Source organism: Solea senegalensis, linkage group LG3, assembly GCF_019176455.1.
Source record: "Solea senegalensis isolate Sse05_10M linkage group LG3, IFAPA_SoseM_1, whole genome shotgun sequence".
NCBI classification, from domain to species: domain Eukaryota; kingdom Metazoa; phylum Chordata; class Actinopteri; order Pleuronectiformes; family Soleidae; genus Solea; species Solea senegalensis.
In genome coordinates, this window is record NC_058023.1 from 22,906,052 (window position 1) to 22,919,930 (window position 13,879).

Sequence of the window (13,879 nt, forward strand, 5' to 3'; positions counted from 1 at the left end):
ACCCACTCATGCTGCTCTGTGTGATACTGTGATGAGACAGAGGAAGAGAAAGAAGAAGAGTGTAATTGAAAGGAAGTGAGGGAGGCAGGAAGAAGGAAGAAGAGGATAAGATTGATTGATTTGGTGTTATCACTGAAAGCATGTTACTGAGGGGAAAAGGTTTGCAGTGTTGCTCTGCTCCATCTTCTGGTCAAAGCTGATTATCACAGTTTATATTAGTCATTACATTAGAGGGAAATAAGAAAGAAAAGTAAACCATTACGTACAAGTTTCTGACATACGATAAGGATTTATTGCAAATAGCTTTCATTTTCTGACAAAATTTTGCAGAAAAACTAACATAATTATGTAACAATGACATATTTCCTCAGAGATTGGAAATATATAAATGCACCAACGGCATCATTAAAAGGTCATTCCTGAAAAAAATAAAAATAAAAACTGGGGAAAAAAACTACTGTTAAGTTTTACCTACAACGTAGAAAACAAATCAGATTGTCTTTACACCCACAGTCTCTGGTTTCACACGTGACATGATGTGAATTAAGACCTTGTTTGTGAATAAGTGTGTTTAATTTGGGCGAGAAATAAAAACCCAGTTGTAGAGATTTCTTCCATTAACCTGTAAGAAGTGACCTCGGCACTGACCAGCATGCGCAGTTTGTCACTGTGGCATTTTAACTGCCCTCTACAGCAGTTGCATATTAGCATTATTTATTTATTTACTTTAAATTTAACACAGCACCTGTTTTTAAATACACGTACAAAGTCTCCGTCAACAGCCAGTGTAATTCAAAAAGCAACAACACTAACAACATCAGTATTACGTCACCTTCAATCTACGAACAATGTTTTAAAACGGTAACAGCTTTTTCGCTCCCGTAAAATGGAACGAACAGAATCACATGTACCATCTTTCAAAAGGCTGATAACGAAGAAAAATGTGCTGCATCAGTAGAAAATGATTTTGAATTGGAGAAAAGTCTGAGAAAAATGCTTATTCTATCTGAAAGCTCAAATATGACATGCTGGAGTTTCCACTGTTCACTCAAGTCAAATCAATATGACGTCTGAATCATACAATCTCTTATTTAAATGATATACTTTATAGATTTCATTAGACTTTGGAAACATGATGAGTAACTTTCAAGAGCGAGCAAAAGAAAATGAAATATTGACGCCGATGTTGAACTTGGTCAAAGCACTATAATGAAAACTCCATTGTTATGACATTATTTTATGAGGACATGTGTAATTACTACCAGGAGGGGGAGGCAAAATGATCTGCACTGCAGGTTTCGTGTGAATTCACCACTTGTGCAACTTGGCGTCAGGTCTTCATATTATGTGCAAGTTAAAATCCTCACAATTTTCTTTCTTTGTCCGGTAAATATCACAGACAATAACATCTCATCTTCTATCCTCCCTCACTTGTGCTAAGTGGACCGTTTGTCTACACCCTGTTTGATCCCCAGCACCAGGTGAACGAACCAGTTGATTTGAACCATCCAACCTTTCTCCCTGCATATCTCTATCTGGTCCAGCAGGTGGCGCTGGGCCTCCTCTTCGTTGCGGCCGACCGTCAGCGCCTCGCGGATGTACTCAATGTCCTCTTTACTCGTGAGCTGGGGCATTCCTGTTAATGGCCACAAGATCAGAGAGTATTATTCCATAGAGAAGTTTTTTTTTCTTGTTTCATACGTGAAAAATACATAAATGCAAGACAAGGCAGCTAATAATAAAAAAAGAGAAACAAACCAAAGGTTAGACTACAACGGCGCATGAAATACGTTCAATATGGTGACTCTAAAATGATTAGAAGAATGTAAGGGGCTAAAGATTAAAATTTAAAATGTTTTAAAAGAGCTCAGTCATAAGCAAATGAGAACAGAAGAGTTTTTAATTCCAGTTCCACAGAGAGTTTGTTCCACTTTGACTATCTGAGGAGAGGCAGTCGATCTCAGAGCTCTACGAGGTGTACATTCTTTCAATATGTCATTAATGTAGTAGTATGAATAGGTTTTGGTGCAGACATTAAAAGTACCTGAGAAAAAAAAAACAATGATTCATTTCATTGATCATTCACAATCTGCTGTGAAAGGACAATAAACACGAAAACGTTACATCATACCAGTCATGAGCATCATGGAGAAGAGGATGATGAGCAGGTTAGTGTGATGCCGAAGTGCGAGATAAGCCTTCACACACACGTCCTGAGAAACAGAGAAAGATTTTGGGAAGAAGACATCGAAATAATAATATTTATGATGACACTTTTCACACTGTTTCTTTTGATATGAAATGAGAAATTGTCTACAATATTAGCATATTCATGATGCAAAATTCGTCTATAAATCAAATAAACATACAGAAATGTCACATTATAGCTGGATATCAAGTGGCGGGCCACTTTTTTTTTTTGCACCTGGAATTTCTGGAAGTGGGGGCTGCATTTCTTTCCTGATGTTCCCATGACGTACAGGAAGTCCGGTGTGAGCACGAAGGGAACCCACTCCTTACTGATTCCCATGAAGCTCTTATAATTCCCCAGGATGTGACCAAAGTCGATGTGGAAGAGATTCCCTGCAGGAACACAAAGCAGACTAGTTTTCAGTGTTTCCTTCCGTAGTAGTTTTGTTTTTCCTGAGCTCCATGTTTAATAAATGCGTTATTCATAGCACAATGGAAGCAATGTGTTAGATTTGCTGCAAAACAAACAGAATACGGCACGATTTGACTTTGTTGCCTAACAAGATGTAAAAAGGAGAGACAGTTCAGGTTGTAATGTGCGACAGTACCAGACTCGGTGATCATGATGTTGTCATTGTGGCGATCCCCGATTCCCAGGACGTATGTGGCCACACAGTATCCACCACAAGAATACAGAAACCTCTCCACTGCCTGCTGGAACTGCAGAGAAAAAGAAACACGCAACTTCCTTTTTAGGGTCACGTCTAAGAAGAGGCAACAGCTTGCCGCTTTGTGAATGTGTGACAAGAAAAGACTTCCATTATAATTTTCACTGTAACACAACACAAAGAATTATCTTTAGGATTATAAAAAAAATACAGTAGATTGTTAAAAACAGAGCAGAAACAATCAAACAAAAGAGGAAAAGAGGTGTTTGTGTGTGTGTGTGATTATTATGGCAACAGGAAAAACCCTGAGGGTTGCTTCCTTCCTGTCTGCTGCACTGATACTTCCTTAATGTCTGACAAACTGAGCGAGTGCTACAATTGTGCTCCATCAGCACGTTTAATCCATTATACATAATATCAAAGGCTACATCCTGTGTGTTAATCTACGGTTTGTTGACTTGGATCGGCTTGCCACACCTTGTCCTCGCTGACACACTTCTCCCGCAGCCACTGATAGAGGATTTCATCTTTAAACGCTCCCGTGCTCCCGACAACACTCTGCTGGATGTTAGCAATGGTGGTGGCGTCCTTTACAATCTCGATCATTCCTACAGAAATAAAGATGAGCGAAAAGGGGGGGAGGGATATCACACCATGCAATGGTGCACTTTGGTGCCGGATTCTCCAATTAATCTGTCCAATTGTTTGTTTATTTGTTTGTTTGTTTGACCGACCTATTCTGTTTCCAGTGGAAATGCAGCCGTACGGTAACAGGCACAGATCCAGCGACTCAGTCTCCCAGATTGACTCCATGATCAGCAGAATCTACAGCGACACGCGAAGAAACCAATAGTACGGAATAAGAGACTTTTTCAATAATGTTGTTGACTTCTGTGTTGTTGTTGTTGTTATTGTTGTTGTTGTTGTTACTACTCACCTGCAGGATGAGCATGTCCTGTCTGAGGTCATCCCCATCTTTGAAGATAATGCCGATGGGGTCTTTGGACAGAGTGGTAGGGTCGGCTCTCTTAAACTGCAGCCACAGTGGCTTCTTCTTCGACGCCATCACTTTACACTGTTCAATCTGTAAGCACAGACATTTGTTGTGAAATGACAGTGACTCTATGATTCTGATGTGAAATCACGGTAGTCTTTGAACGCTTATTTAACACTTGCACAAAAGTGGATTTATGAAAACACAAGTGTAAGTGTGTATGGGTTTTTCCCTGACGTCAGTAAGTGTGTGTTTGTCCCTCACCAAAAGTGCTCCAGCCCTCAATCCAGGGTCATAAGGGACCCTGAAACTCTCTGGCAGGCCAGAGGACAACATGGTCTCCAGCTTCTGACGTAACTGAAACACCACTGACACACACACACACACAAATGCATTTGGTTTCACTTCCTGAGGATGTATTTCATTTGAATCTTTAAAACATAACAGATACTGCGACTACTGAACTACGACAGGTTTTCTTGCCTCTGTGTGCATCGCAACGTACAATATATACATCATATATAGACATCAGATCAAAATAAAAGGTTTGTAGAGGATGGTGAAATGTAGTAGTTATAGCAGCAGGAGTCAAATGCTGAGCAGACTTTTGTTAGTGGTATTTTTTTCTGTATGTCCAGAACTGTGCAATTGATTCAACAGAAACTGTGCATGTATTACAGTAGTCTTTGCAAATGATGATATTGTGATGATGATACACATAAGACATTTCTATTTTTCCAGTGGGAAAGAGCTAAAGTGGGACCTGAAAGTCAAATCTTTCTTCCTAACCTTGTGCAGTGATGTCGTATTTGTCAGCAGACATCGCCTTCATCTCACGGGTGACTTTCTGCAGAGCCTCCGTCATCTCCACCTAAGGAGCATCATTTTTACTGTCAGTTCAATATTATTAGGTTATAGTGGTTGTGTATAGTGTGGTATATAAGTGTGGTACAGTGTGTGTCTCACCTGTTTCCTGTAGTCCTGCAGCATGGTCTCCCCGCAGCCTCTGAGGTAGGCCTCCAGCAGGACCGCGTACCTCTGCTGGTAGTGCATGGACTGAGCGATCTCACTGCGCAGGAACCAGAAGAGAAAATGACCTATACGCTTACTCTGTGGAGAGAAGAATACATGTATACATGAAGAACTGTAATGTTATATACACACACACACACACACACAACCAGTGCAATGTGAAAAGAGACACACAAAGATGTCACTCTTGCTTACCCTCAACGCTCTCTTCAGCAGGAACCTCACCAGAGAACTGTCATGGTAGGGCTCAAACTTGACCGCCTGCAGGAAACACACAAATAAATGCGGATTACTTTGGATTAATCAGTACATAGACTCACACAGACAGACAAATGTACACAAAGCCATTTTGAAAAACCGTTTGGATACATCCACACTGTGGCCAATCTGAATAGAAACTGGTATTCTATTAAAAACTTAGAGGGGAATTCCGGTATTTACAAAAAGTTTAGTTCTAAGTTTGGGTCCAGTACATTTTTCACTTCTACTCTCACTCTCCTCTCACAGCATTCGTGCACATGTACTGTCCACATTGCCCCGTCTCTAATACTGGTAGGAACAATGTGGTTTTGGTGAACACATCACAGCCGAGCAGAAACATAACTGCGAGTCACAGAGGAAATGAGAGCGAGAGAGATATGCTGTTCTGACAACACAGAGGCGCAGTGTCTCCACCAGTCTTGTAACCAAACCCATGCCCTTGGTAATGTTTCCAGACTCTGAAAATAACAATAACAACAACATTTATCGGCGAAAACTACTACTTTTTATGGCGATAACTCAGAATGGCAGTTTACACTGCAGCCAGTGCCGCCTGTCACAACTGCCCCCCCAGGATGACCTGCTGGACAAATACCAGTATTCTGAAATTAAAGTTGCAGTGCATCATTTCTGGTGATTTTTGTTTAGTTTTTTTTGCATATTTATACCACACTAATATCATTTACTGTTAACAAGTTACTAACTGGATATTAAATTCAAAATAAAAGTGTATTCCCATAATATTACCCCTTCGTGCAAAACTAGTACGAGGTTGTTAGTAAAGTGTAATGTAAATTATACCAATTACGTTTGTAACCACTACTTATCTTATACAAATGAATCACTTAGTTTTAACATTCAATATCTGTAAAATAATCTTGACTATTGTATTGTTTATTTCATTGGTCTGACTTACACCTGTAATACCTGTTCTGGTACAGTGGAAACACCTTTGTCGCCACTTTTCTGGAGTATTCTATAAAAGTCTACCCTGACAATGTGCTGGAATAAAAACCTCCATGTGTCAGAGGAAATAATCAGTCTGTGGAGGAGTCATTTCCCTATCAGACCCAAAGGCCCTTTGTTGGCCTCAACTGATAATTCACACTGTCCATGCAAAGTTGAGCAGACATTCAAATATAAAAAGCACATCAGATGACAAACATGCAACGTGTATGTGTTGCGGAGCTGCGTCTTTGAAGCAGCCTGTGAACAAATTGTCTCAGGAGAAACACCCTAGTTTTCATTTTACACAATAAATGACAATTTCCATGCCCAGACAAAAAGAGCAATTGAATGATTGGGATAAAAAGATAAATCCATGTGAAAAGAGTCACCTGTACGAGCTGCAGAAGATACCTGAGCACATCGTCATCTTCAAGAGTCTCCAGCTTCCTGACCGCAAGTGAACGAACCTGAGCGTCAGAGTAGTGACAGTCCAGCAGCTGCATGGCCAGGCCTACGTCCAGACCACTGAAAGAGAACGACATTAAGAGTTACAGTAGTGATGGGACTCTGCACCTGCTGTGGACTGATGAATTAGACCCAAACCTTTTTACCTGCTGTCCCAAGCACTGCTGCGCTCCAGCAGACGGTGTGTTGCCAAAACATCTTCTTGTTTGCCCCATTTGACTGAGCCCAGCAGCTTCGGGTACGCTCTGAGGGCAGCAGGAAATTATATCCATCAGTAAGAGGAACAATGGTTTTAATTACCCCGTTCAGACCTGGTATCTGTCCAAATTTGAGGACCATTCCTCAGCTGACAGAGTCTGATCTGCAGCAGTTGCAGTGTTTTTTCACACTAATCAGTGCTCATACATTATTATCATGCAATGATAATAATGTATAATAATGTCTTTTTGCTCTCTCTCTCTCACAGACACACAGCAGACAAATCTGTGCAGTCAGACTCACTAAAAACACAATTTACTGTATTGACTTCAGTCTGTATTTCAATAATCGGTGGGGATGCCAGATCCAATCACATGTGGCCACAGAAGAAGCATCCAGGACGCATTTTAATGCCAGATGTGAACAGTTCTACTTAAGGCCGTGTGCTAGCAATCGTATATTAAAATAAAAAGTACCTGGGGTTACGCAGACACTCGTGCCTGAAGTGCCAGAGCAGCTCTTTGTCCTCAGGACTGAGTGGATGCAGGGGGTCTGTCGCCACGATAGCCCCAAACTGCTTCTTCAGATGGTTGGGCATCTCCCTGTGACCCCGCTCTGCTTCCTCGGCCCCTGCCAGCACCTCTCGGCTCTTGGGCAGCACCACAGGATAACAGTACTTGTCCAGTAAAATGGCGATGGCCATGGAGGAGGCCTTGTCCGGGTTGGTCGCTGAGGTGAGCTTGTCCGCGTTGATGCTGCTGCTGCTCTCCTCACTCTTCTCGGGCATTTTCCACATGTGGAGGATGAACTCGCCCTGGCGGAGAAGAGAGCGGTGGTCGATCAGCAGCAGGTTGACGTAGTACAGGAGACGACTCTTGGTCTTTGCTGAAAGGTGATCAAAGACAGAGAGACACACAGCAATCAGCCGTTATTCTGTAAACTGTCAGCATGAGATCAATGAGCTACAGGTCAGAGGACCTCACCGTCATGGCTGCCTCCTCCTGTACTGTCCTGGTAGGAGCTTCCTTTGGTGTTTGGTGTCTGAGGTTGTTTCCCACAGACTACCTGGAAGTGGAGTAGATAAGTCAAGCTAAATGAAATCATCCATCGCTCCTGCATCAGAACACAAAGAATCTGAGTGGGATATTTACAGGAACATTGAATGAGTTGTCAGACTTTACCTGAAGGTTGAGGCGTGCACCTTTAGGCAGGTCTTTGATTTTAATGTTAAACTCCAGCCAGCTGTTCCACAGCACTTCCTCGTTGAAGGTTTTGGAGGTCGTCCTCTCCTGAAAGATTACATTACAAGAGTTAAACCCTGCTGTCAGTGATGGTCAGACATGGCTCTGTGTGGTAATTTAAAGGTCCAGTATGTCACATTTGCATGGGTTTATTACAGTTTTCATACCTGTACAATATCATCATCATATCATTTCATATACAATACAATATCTGTCATTTATGTACTTAAAGCTGGGGTCTTAAAGAAGTCAGCCATCTTGTGTCATCATGTTTCTACAGACCCGTCGTTTGTGTACATTTCATGTTTTGAAATAAAACAACATCCATCGTTCGGTTCGGAACGGTGCATATTTTTTTTGTGTTTCCATTTTTGGAAACACCATAGAACTTCACTGACAGTAGCTCTAAGTATTTGAATCAAATGCTACCTTTCTCTTATCCTATTAGCCAGATTTCACTCCTTAAATTGTTCATTTGTAACACTGTGGTGAACTACATGATAGTAAGTGGTGGAGTCTGGCCATCTCCCAAAAGATTTAAATGACCTTCACACATGAGTCACAGAAAAGAATACAGTATGGAATCAGCAGCTATTTTAAATATTTCTGTCACTGACATCAGCCTCGCTGTTGTTAAGCTACTGCTAATACAAACTGGACATCTCTTTGAGCAGCCAGTTCACATCACAAGGGATCAACTAGTTAACAAATCAGTTTTTTACATGAGTTATAAACATTGCAGTGGGTTTAATTTCACAAGGAGTTGCCATTGTGTTGCTAATTTCATGTCCTGTGTTTTTCACTTGTGCTGCATGTTTGTTGTCTTACCTGAGCTAGAAGCTGCTGACCATGGAAGATGCTGGCCTCTATGAAGACAACAAACTCCGGGATTTTGGGCAGCGTTGGGATGTCGATACCAAGCACCTTCACCCTGAACTTCCTGTTGCAGTCCCACATGGAGATGGTGAACACTCGCTCATGGTCTTTCTCATCGATGGTCAGCTGCTCATGGGTTCCTGGTGAAGCCAGTGGACGTACGTATCACATGCCACTAACAACTCAACAGATGCAATAGACGTCGTACATCACTCACAAACATCCCAAACAGTTCTTGCCGTTACCTGCAACTCCGGTACAGTCATCCACCTGTGCCCAGTCCTCCTTCTGGACCGAATCCAGTTTAGGATCAGGCGGCTTCTCGAGAACCAGGTGGATCTCTTCACCATTCTTCAGACACTGACGGACCCAGTTGAAGTTCTGCAGAGGTTTATCCCCGTACAGGTACTCCTCCCTGTGTGAGCCCACACTGTATAGTTTACTACTTTCAGAGTTTAAAACCTACATTTATAATGACGTGCTCAGAATAATCCTCTATAAAGCCTGTCTCATATTATTTATAACTTAGTTTCTTAGTTTCCGGTGTCATTTTTGTTTACTCAGATGGACAGAAAGAAATCATGCTCTCATATAATTCATATGAGATGAAAACATGAAACAGGCCCACATAAGAAAGACAATTGAATCTTAAAAATAAAGCAGTTAACATGCACATCAACTGAAAAGGGATCAAAAGGGAAATTAATTGAGTAAATTAAGTTGCATTAAGTTTTGTTAAAACCTCTTGTTTTGATTTAATCACACAACCGTTCACTCTCTCATTCACACTTAAAGTCAATTTAGAGTCTCTGTTAACCTCTGCATGATTTTAGACTGTGGGAGGAAACCGGAGAAACCAAAACATGCAAACTCTGTACAGACATGCTGTCAATCAAACCGGATCTCAAACCTGCTCATTTTTGCTATAAGGCAACAATACTAGCCACTACTCCACTGTGTGGCCCCACTGGTCAATATGTTGATCTGCACTTTCCTGGACCTCTGGTTCTCTAAAGGCAGTTATTTATCAAAATATGTCCAGGTCCAGATGGGAAGACATCTGTGTCCTTATTAGTGACCTCTGCTCGGAAACATCATCTTGTCCGATACCATTTTACGCTCAGTGCGAAACTGATTACGCTGACTCAGTGCAGACGTCTTACCTGCCACACACACGGAGCACATAGTCAGCCTCACACATGTCTTCAGGGATGCCCAGCAAAACCCTTTTATTTGCCATCTTGGCAAAAAAGCTGACTAGTACCTGAACAGAAGACAAACAATACAGTAAGAGAAAAAGAAACTACAATACAGAGAGCGAGTAGTGAGCATTGCTCACAATAGTCCTACCTGTGCTGGTGTGTCGTCAATAGAGACCTTGATGGTCTGACTAGCTGTCGTGATGTGAATCACCACCAGGATGTGACTGTGACTAATCTGAGAAGAGGCACAAATGACTTAATTCCTGAGTAAAGAAGCATTATTTCAGACATAAAGAATACTGTGAAAAAAGATTTGCTCAATAAACCAGTTTCACTTTCGCCTCTTGCTGTTTAGATGTTACTTATTACAGCTTTTAAATAAAAAAGCCCCTTAGTGAACACTCACCAGCCATTTTATTAGATACATCTGTGCATGTACTTGAATACAGTAATTGAAGTTTCACCTTCTACTGTGAAATACATTATTTTCTCATCAAATATTCTTGTCAATTACCGACAGAAATTCAGCTCAAGCATCAAAATGAGGAGGAAAGACCCTGAATGTGGCATTATTTGTATTTCATGCCACTCCTGCCTCATTTTTAGGTGTCCCCTGTACCTAATAAAGTGGCCAGTGAGCGTACATGTCACTCAAATGACAAAATCCTACACACATACTTTGCTGAGCAGGTGTTCAGGCAGTGGCTTGCAGGTAACCCACGGGTCCATGGAGTAGAGTCTCGGGTCACGGTTGGACAGTTCGATGCGGCGAGGCGTCAGCAGCTTCCTGCGGGTGAACTCCAGCTCATCGTCGTGCACGTTACTCACGTCCGTCACGTCGTATCCGATCAGGTAGTTTAGGTAGCGCTGGTACTGCACAGACTCGTCTGAGGGCATGGGGCGGGGCACCAGCTGGATCCGCCCCACATCCTTTTTCAACGCTTGTTTTGGAACACAAACAGACATGTACCTGATCAGCAGCAGCTCAATTGCTGAGTCCACGAGTGAAAGAGAGAACACCTGTCACGAGTCAGTACCTCTCCAGTAGCGAATGCAGTCAAGCGTCTGAAAGACCTGGTGCTTGTCGTAGATCTCACACACGGTGCCTTTCTTTTGGTAGAGCAGGATGCAGTGGTCGGGGGAATAGCGCTGGAAAAAGTCCGGACAGACATTCAAAGTCACTGCCTTCAGCCACACCTGAGCTTTCACCTGCGAAATCAACATAATGAATATGTTTTATAGCCATTTTAGCCTGTTTTACACTAAAAATAGTGGTTATACACAGTACTTTTGACCCAAAGAGTTGGAGGAAGAAGAGAACAAACAAAAATACCAATGAGTATTTTACATGTTACAGTCACTGCTTTGTATCATTTACTTCGGTCCCTCTTTTAACCCTCTTTTAGTTCTCACGCGGCACAGATCTGTGCCACAGGTGCACCCTTGGTAAACTGCTGTGGGAATAATACACAACTCCTTATATGGACATCAGGGGGGATTTATAGGTCACATCTTCAGTCTTTACAAAATGTGTTTTTTTTCATGTTCTTATGTGTTGTTGAGTCAAAGTTATGACTACCTCTATCTTGCATATTAAAAAAAAAACAAAAACAAAACATGGAGTAGTGATATTACTAATTTTAAAACTAGGTGACCTGTTCCACGGTCCAGTTTCCAGCAACCTCCAGCAGCAGAGTGGGGCTGTTGCCACCATGTGCCACTGTGGGCAGCATGAACTCAACAGTGATCTGGTCCATGGATGTGCTCGAGGCTGATGAGATGGCCTTCTTCCTCCTCCTCCTCCGGCTCTCTTCTCGCAGGATTCTAGGCTCTTCGTCGCTCACCTGGGTCTGCTCTTCATCCATCGCCTAGCTTTCGGGCGACAAAAGACAGAAGCAGAAAAAAAGACGCTCTTCATCTTGTACTGTAATATTTACATGTAAGAATATAAGGCAGGTTCAGTGAATTACAGTGGAGACAATTGCATTAAACAGTAATGCTGACAGAATCTTTTAGAGAACACCAATCGATGACGTTTAAAAAACAGGTTTAGTTATATTTCTTACACTGAGTTGACTTGAACTGAGTTGCAACAGTAACTTCAAAAAAATATTGAATTTACCCTTGAATATAGCTATTTGATGCTGTGAAGTGGACAGTTTTTAAATATATAATATACATACAGTATCATATACCATATCAGGGTACCGACAAATACATATATTTAAACATTAAATCTAACAAACGCAAGGATTTCAGTACTTTACTTTCCATAAAGGAAATTGAATTAAAGTCTGTTTAATAACGTGATTTAATGTGGACAAAAATACAATTTTAAATTGCTAACCACCAACCATGTGTAATGTCTAATGGTGTCTTTGCTTCCATTGACCAGTTAAACTCTGATGAGGACTTTGTGCTGAAACACGTGATCCAATATAGAAATGTTATTATAGTATCGGTCCTGAGTATTGGTTCCTTCACTGCTGCTGCTATTTAGATAAATGTGCCACACAGTAAAAATGGTGACTCTTTATTTACTTGTTGCCATGGTGAATTGCAGTATTGGTACATTCAATTATCCATGTTAGCTTTTTCTGTCATTCAACATGCACAACTCAGAGTGAACATACTCCGGGAAGTGAGGTGACTAATCCTACACACGGATTTTTCTGTAACGCAGACGACATAAATAAACTTTGTTGTGTTTGAGAAAATTATAAAGTAAAAAAAGAATAAAACAAACAAACATAAGAAAATGTCTGACTTTCTTGGCCTAACCAAACTATCGCAAGTAGCAATCTCAGATTTACTGCAGGTCAAGAAAGTTGAAAATGCTCATATTATGACGATGACAGAGGTTTGATATTGTGTTGGATTTATGTGGCTCCCCTGGACTGGGGGTCCATTACACACTTCAAGGTGGTTCATGAAATATTTCAACAATAATTCATTAATGATCACAAAACATTATAATGGTAGGACAAACCTAAAAACATTCAAACTGGTTACACAAGATCAATCAATTCAGTTCTAAGTTGAAAATAAAGTGTTTAACACTACATTACCACATTAAATACAGTAATTGAAGTTTCACCTTCTACTGTGAAATACTTTATTTTCTAATCAAATATTTTGTCAAATGATTTCATGTTTTTTAAGACAAAACGAGAGAGAAAGTGTTTTCTAACACATTTGGTTGGGTTAACGCTGGAGTTTCAGCTTCTTTTACATCAGAGGAAGTTTAGAAAAGCAGGAAGCTCGACACAGACTGAACTCTGCCGACGCTCCAAACACAGACACCGTGTGATGTTTTTAAAAACTTAGTCACACTCTCACCGTGAAGTCTGTTAAACGTGTTAGTTATCACAGTTACTTCAAGTGTTCCACTCACACAGATAGAGCGGAACCAGGTCAGTGTATGGCGAGAGTAACGGTACAGCTGCCATAATAACCGAGAGACGTCAGTTTAAAGCAAAAAAAATAATAACTTTTGTAAAACTCACCAGTGAACGCAGAGGCGGAAGGCAACGAAACCCAGAACTCTGGATAAGTACGTCTGCATTTAGACTACATGAAGAAACCACAGCAAAAACAAAGTAATGTGTTAGGTTTTTTTTTAAGAAAAAAAAATCTGACAGGGAGGAAATGCTGCGTCTCTTGTCAGCAGGCGAGTTAAGATCACCGGCTAACTTTACAACTTTACAACAACAAAAGAATATCCGGTTCGTTCTTCAAAATAAAATACAATAGCAGCTATTTTAGAATGGGTTCACAAACCTGAACCATTACATGCAAAACATG

The 13,879-nt window shown here is 41.1% G+C and overlaps 1 protein-coding gene across 1 annotated transcript; it reads right to left on the bottom strand.

Annotated features, from left to right (window-relative positions):
- Nucleotides 1-273: 273 nt before the first annotated feature.
- pik3cg (phosphatidylinositol-4,5-bisphosphate 3-kinase, catalytic subunit gamma) lies at nt 274-13,754 on the bottom strand. The gene is made up of 24 exons (XM_044022568.1): nt 13,582-13,754; nt 11,731-11,947; nt 11,113-11,284; nt 10,754-11,016; nt 10,224-10,310; nt 10,037-10,137; nt 9,119-9,288; nt 8,826-9,013; nt 7,938-8,045; nt 7,740-7,821; nt 7,233-7,641; nt 6,705-6,803; nt 6,483-6,618; nt 5,080-5,145; nt 4,819-4,962; nt 4,642-4,723; nt 4,117-4,220; nt 3,796-3,942; nt 3,593-3,683; nt 3,336-3,466; nt 2,799-2,910; nt 2,426-2,583; nt 2,132-2,213; nt 274-1,636 (listed from the first exon to the last, which is right to left on the bottom strand). The coding sequence occupies exons 2-24, from the start codon at nt 11,938-11,940 to the stop codon at nt 1,437-1,439; spliced, it is 3,342 nt and encodes a 1,113-aa protein (XP_043878503.1). The 5' UTR covers nt 11,941-11,947; nt 13,582-13,754; the 3' UTR covers nt 274-1,436.
- Between the last annotated feature and the right edge of the window lie 125 nt (nt 13,755-13,879).

Bases quoted from the DNA above. Each gene is read 5' to 3' on its own strand.
- pik3cg (XM_044022568.1), bottom strand. From the start codon at position 11,940: ATGGATGAAGAGCAGACCCAGGTGAGCGACGAAGAGCCTAGAATCCTG. The intron at 3,467-3,592 runs GTCGGTCAAACA...TTATTTCTGTAG, and splicing joins TTCCACTGGAAACAGAATAG to GAATGATCGAGATTGTAAAG. The intron at 2,584-2,798 runs GTACTGTCGCAC...GTGTTCCTGCAG, and splicing joins CATCATGATCACCGAGTCTG to GGAATCTCTTCCACATCGAC.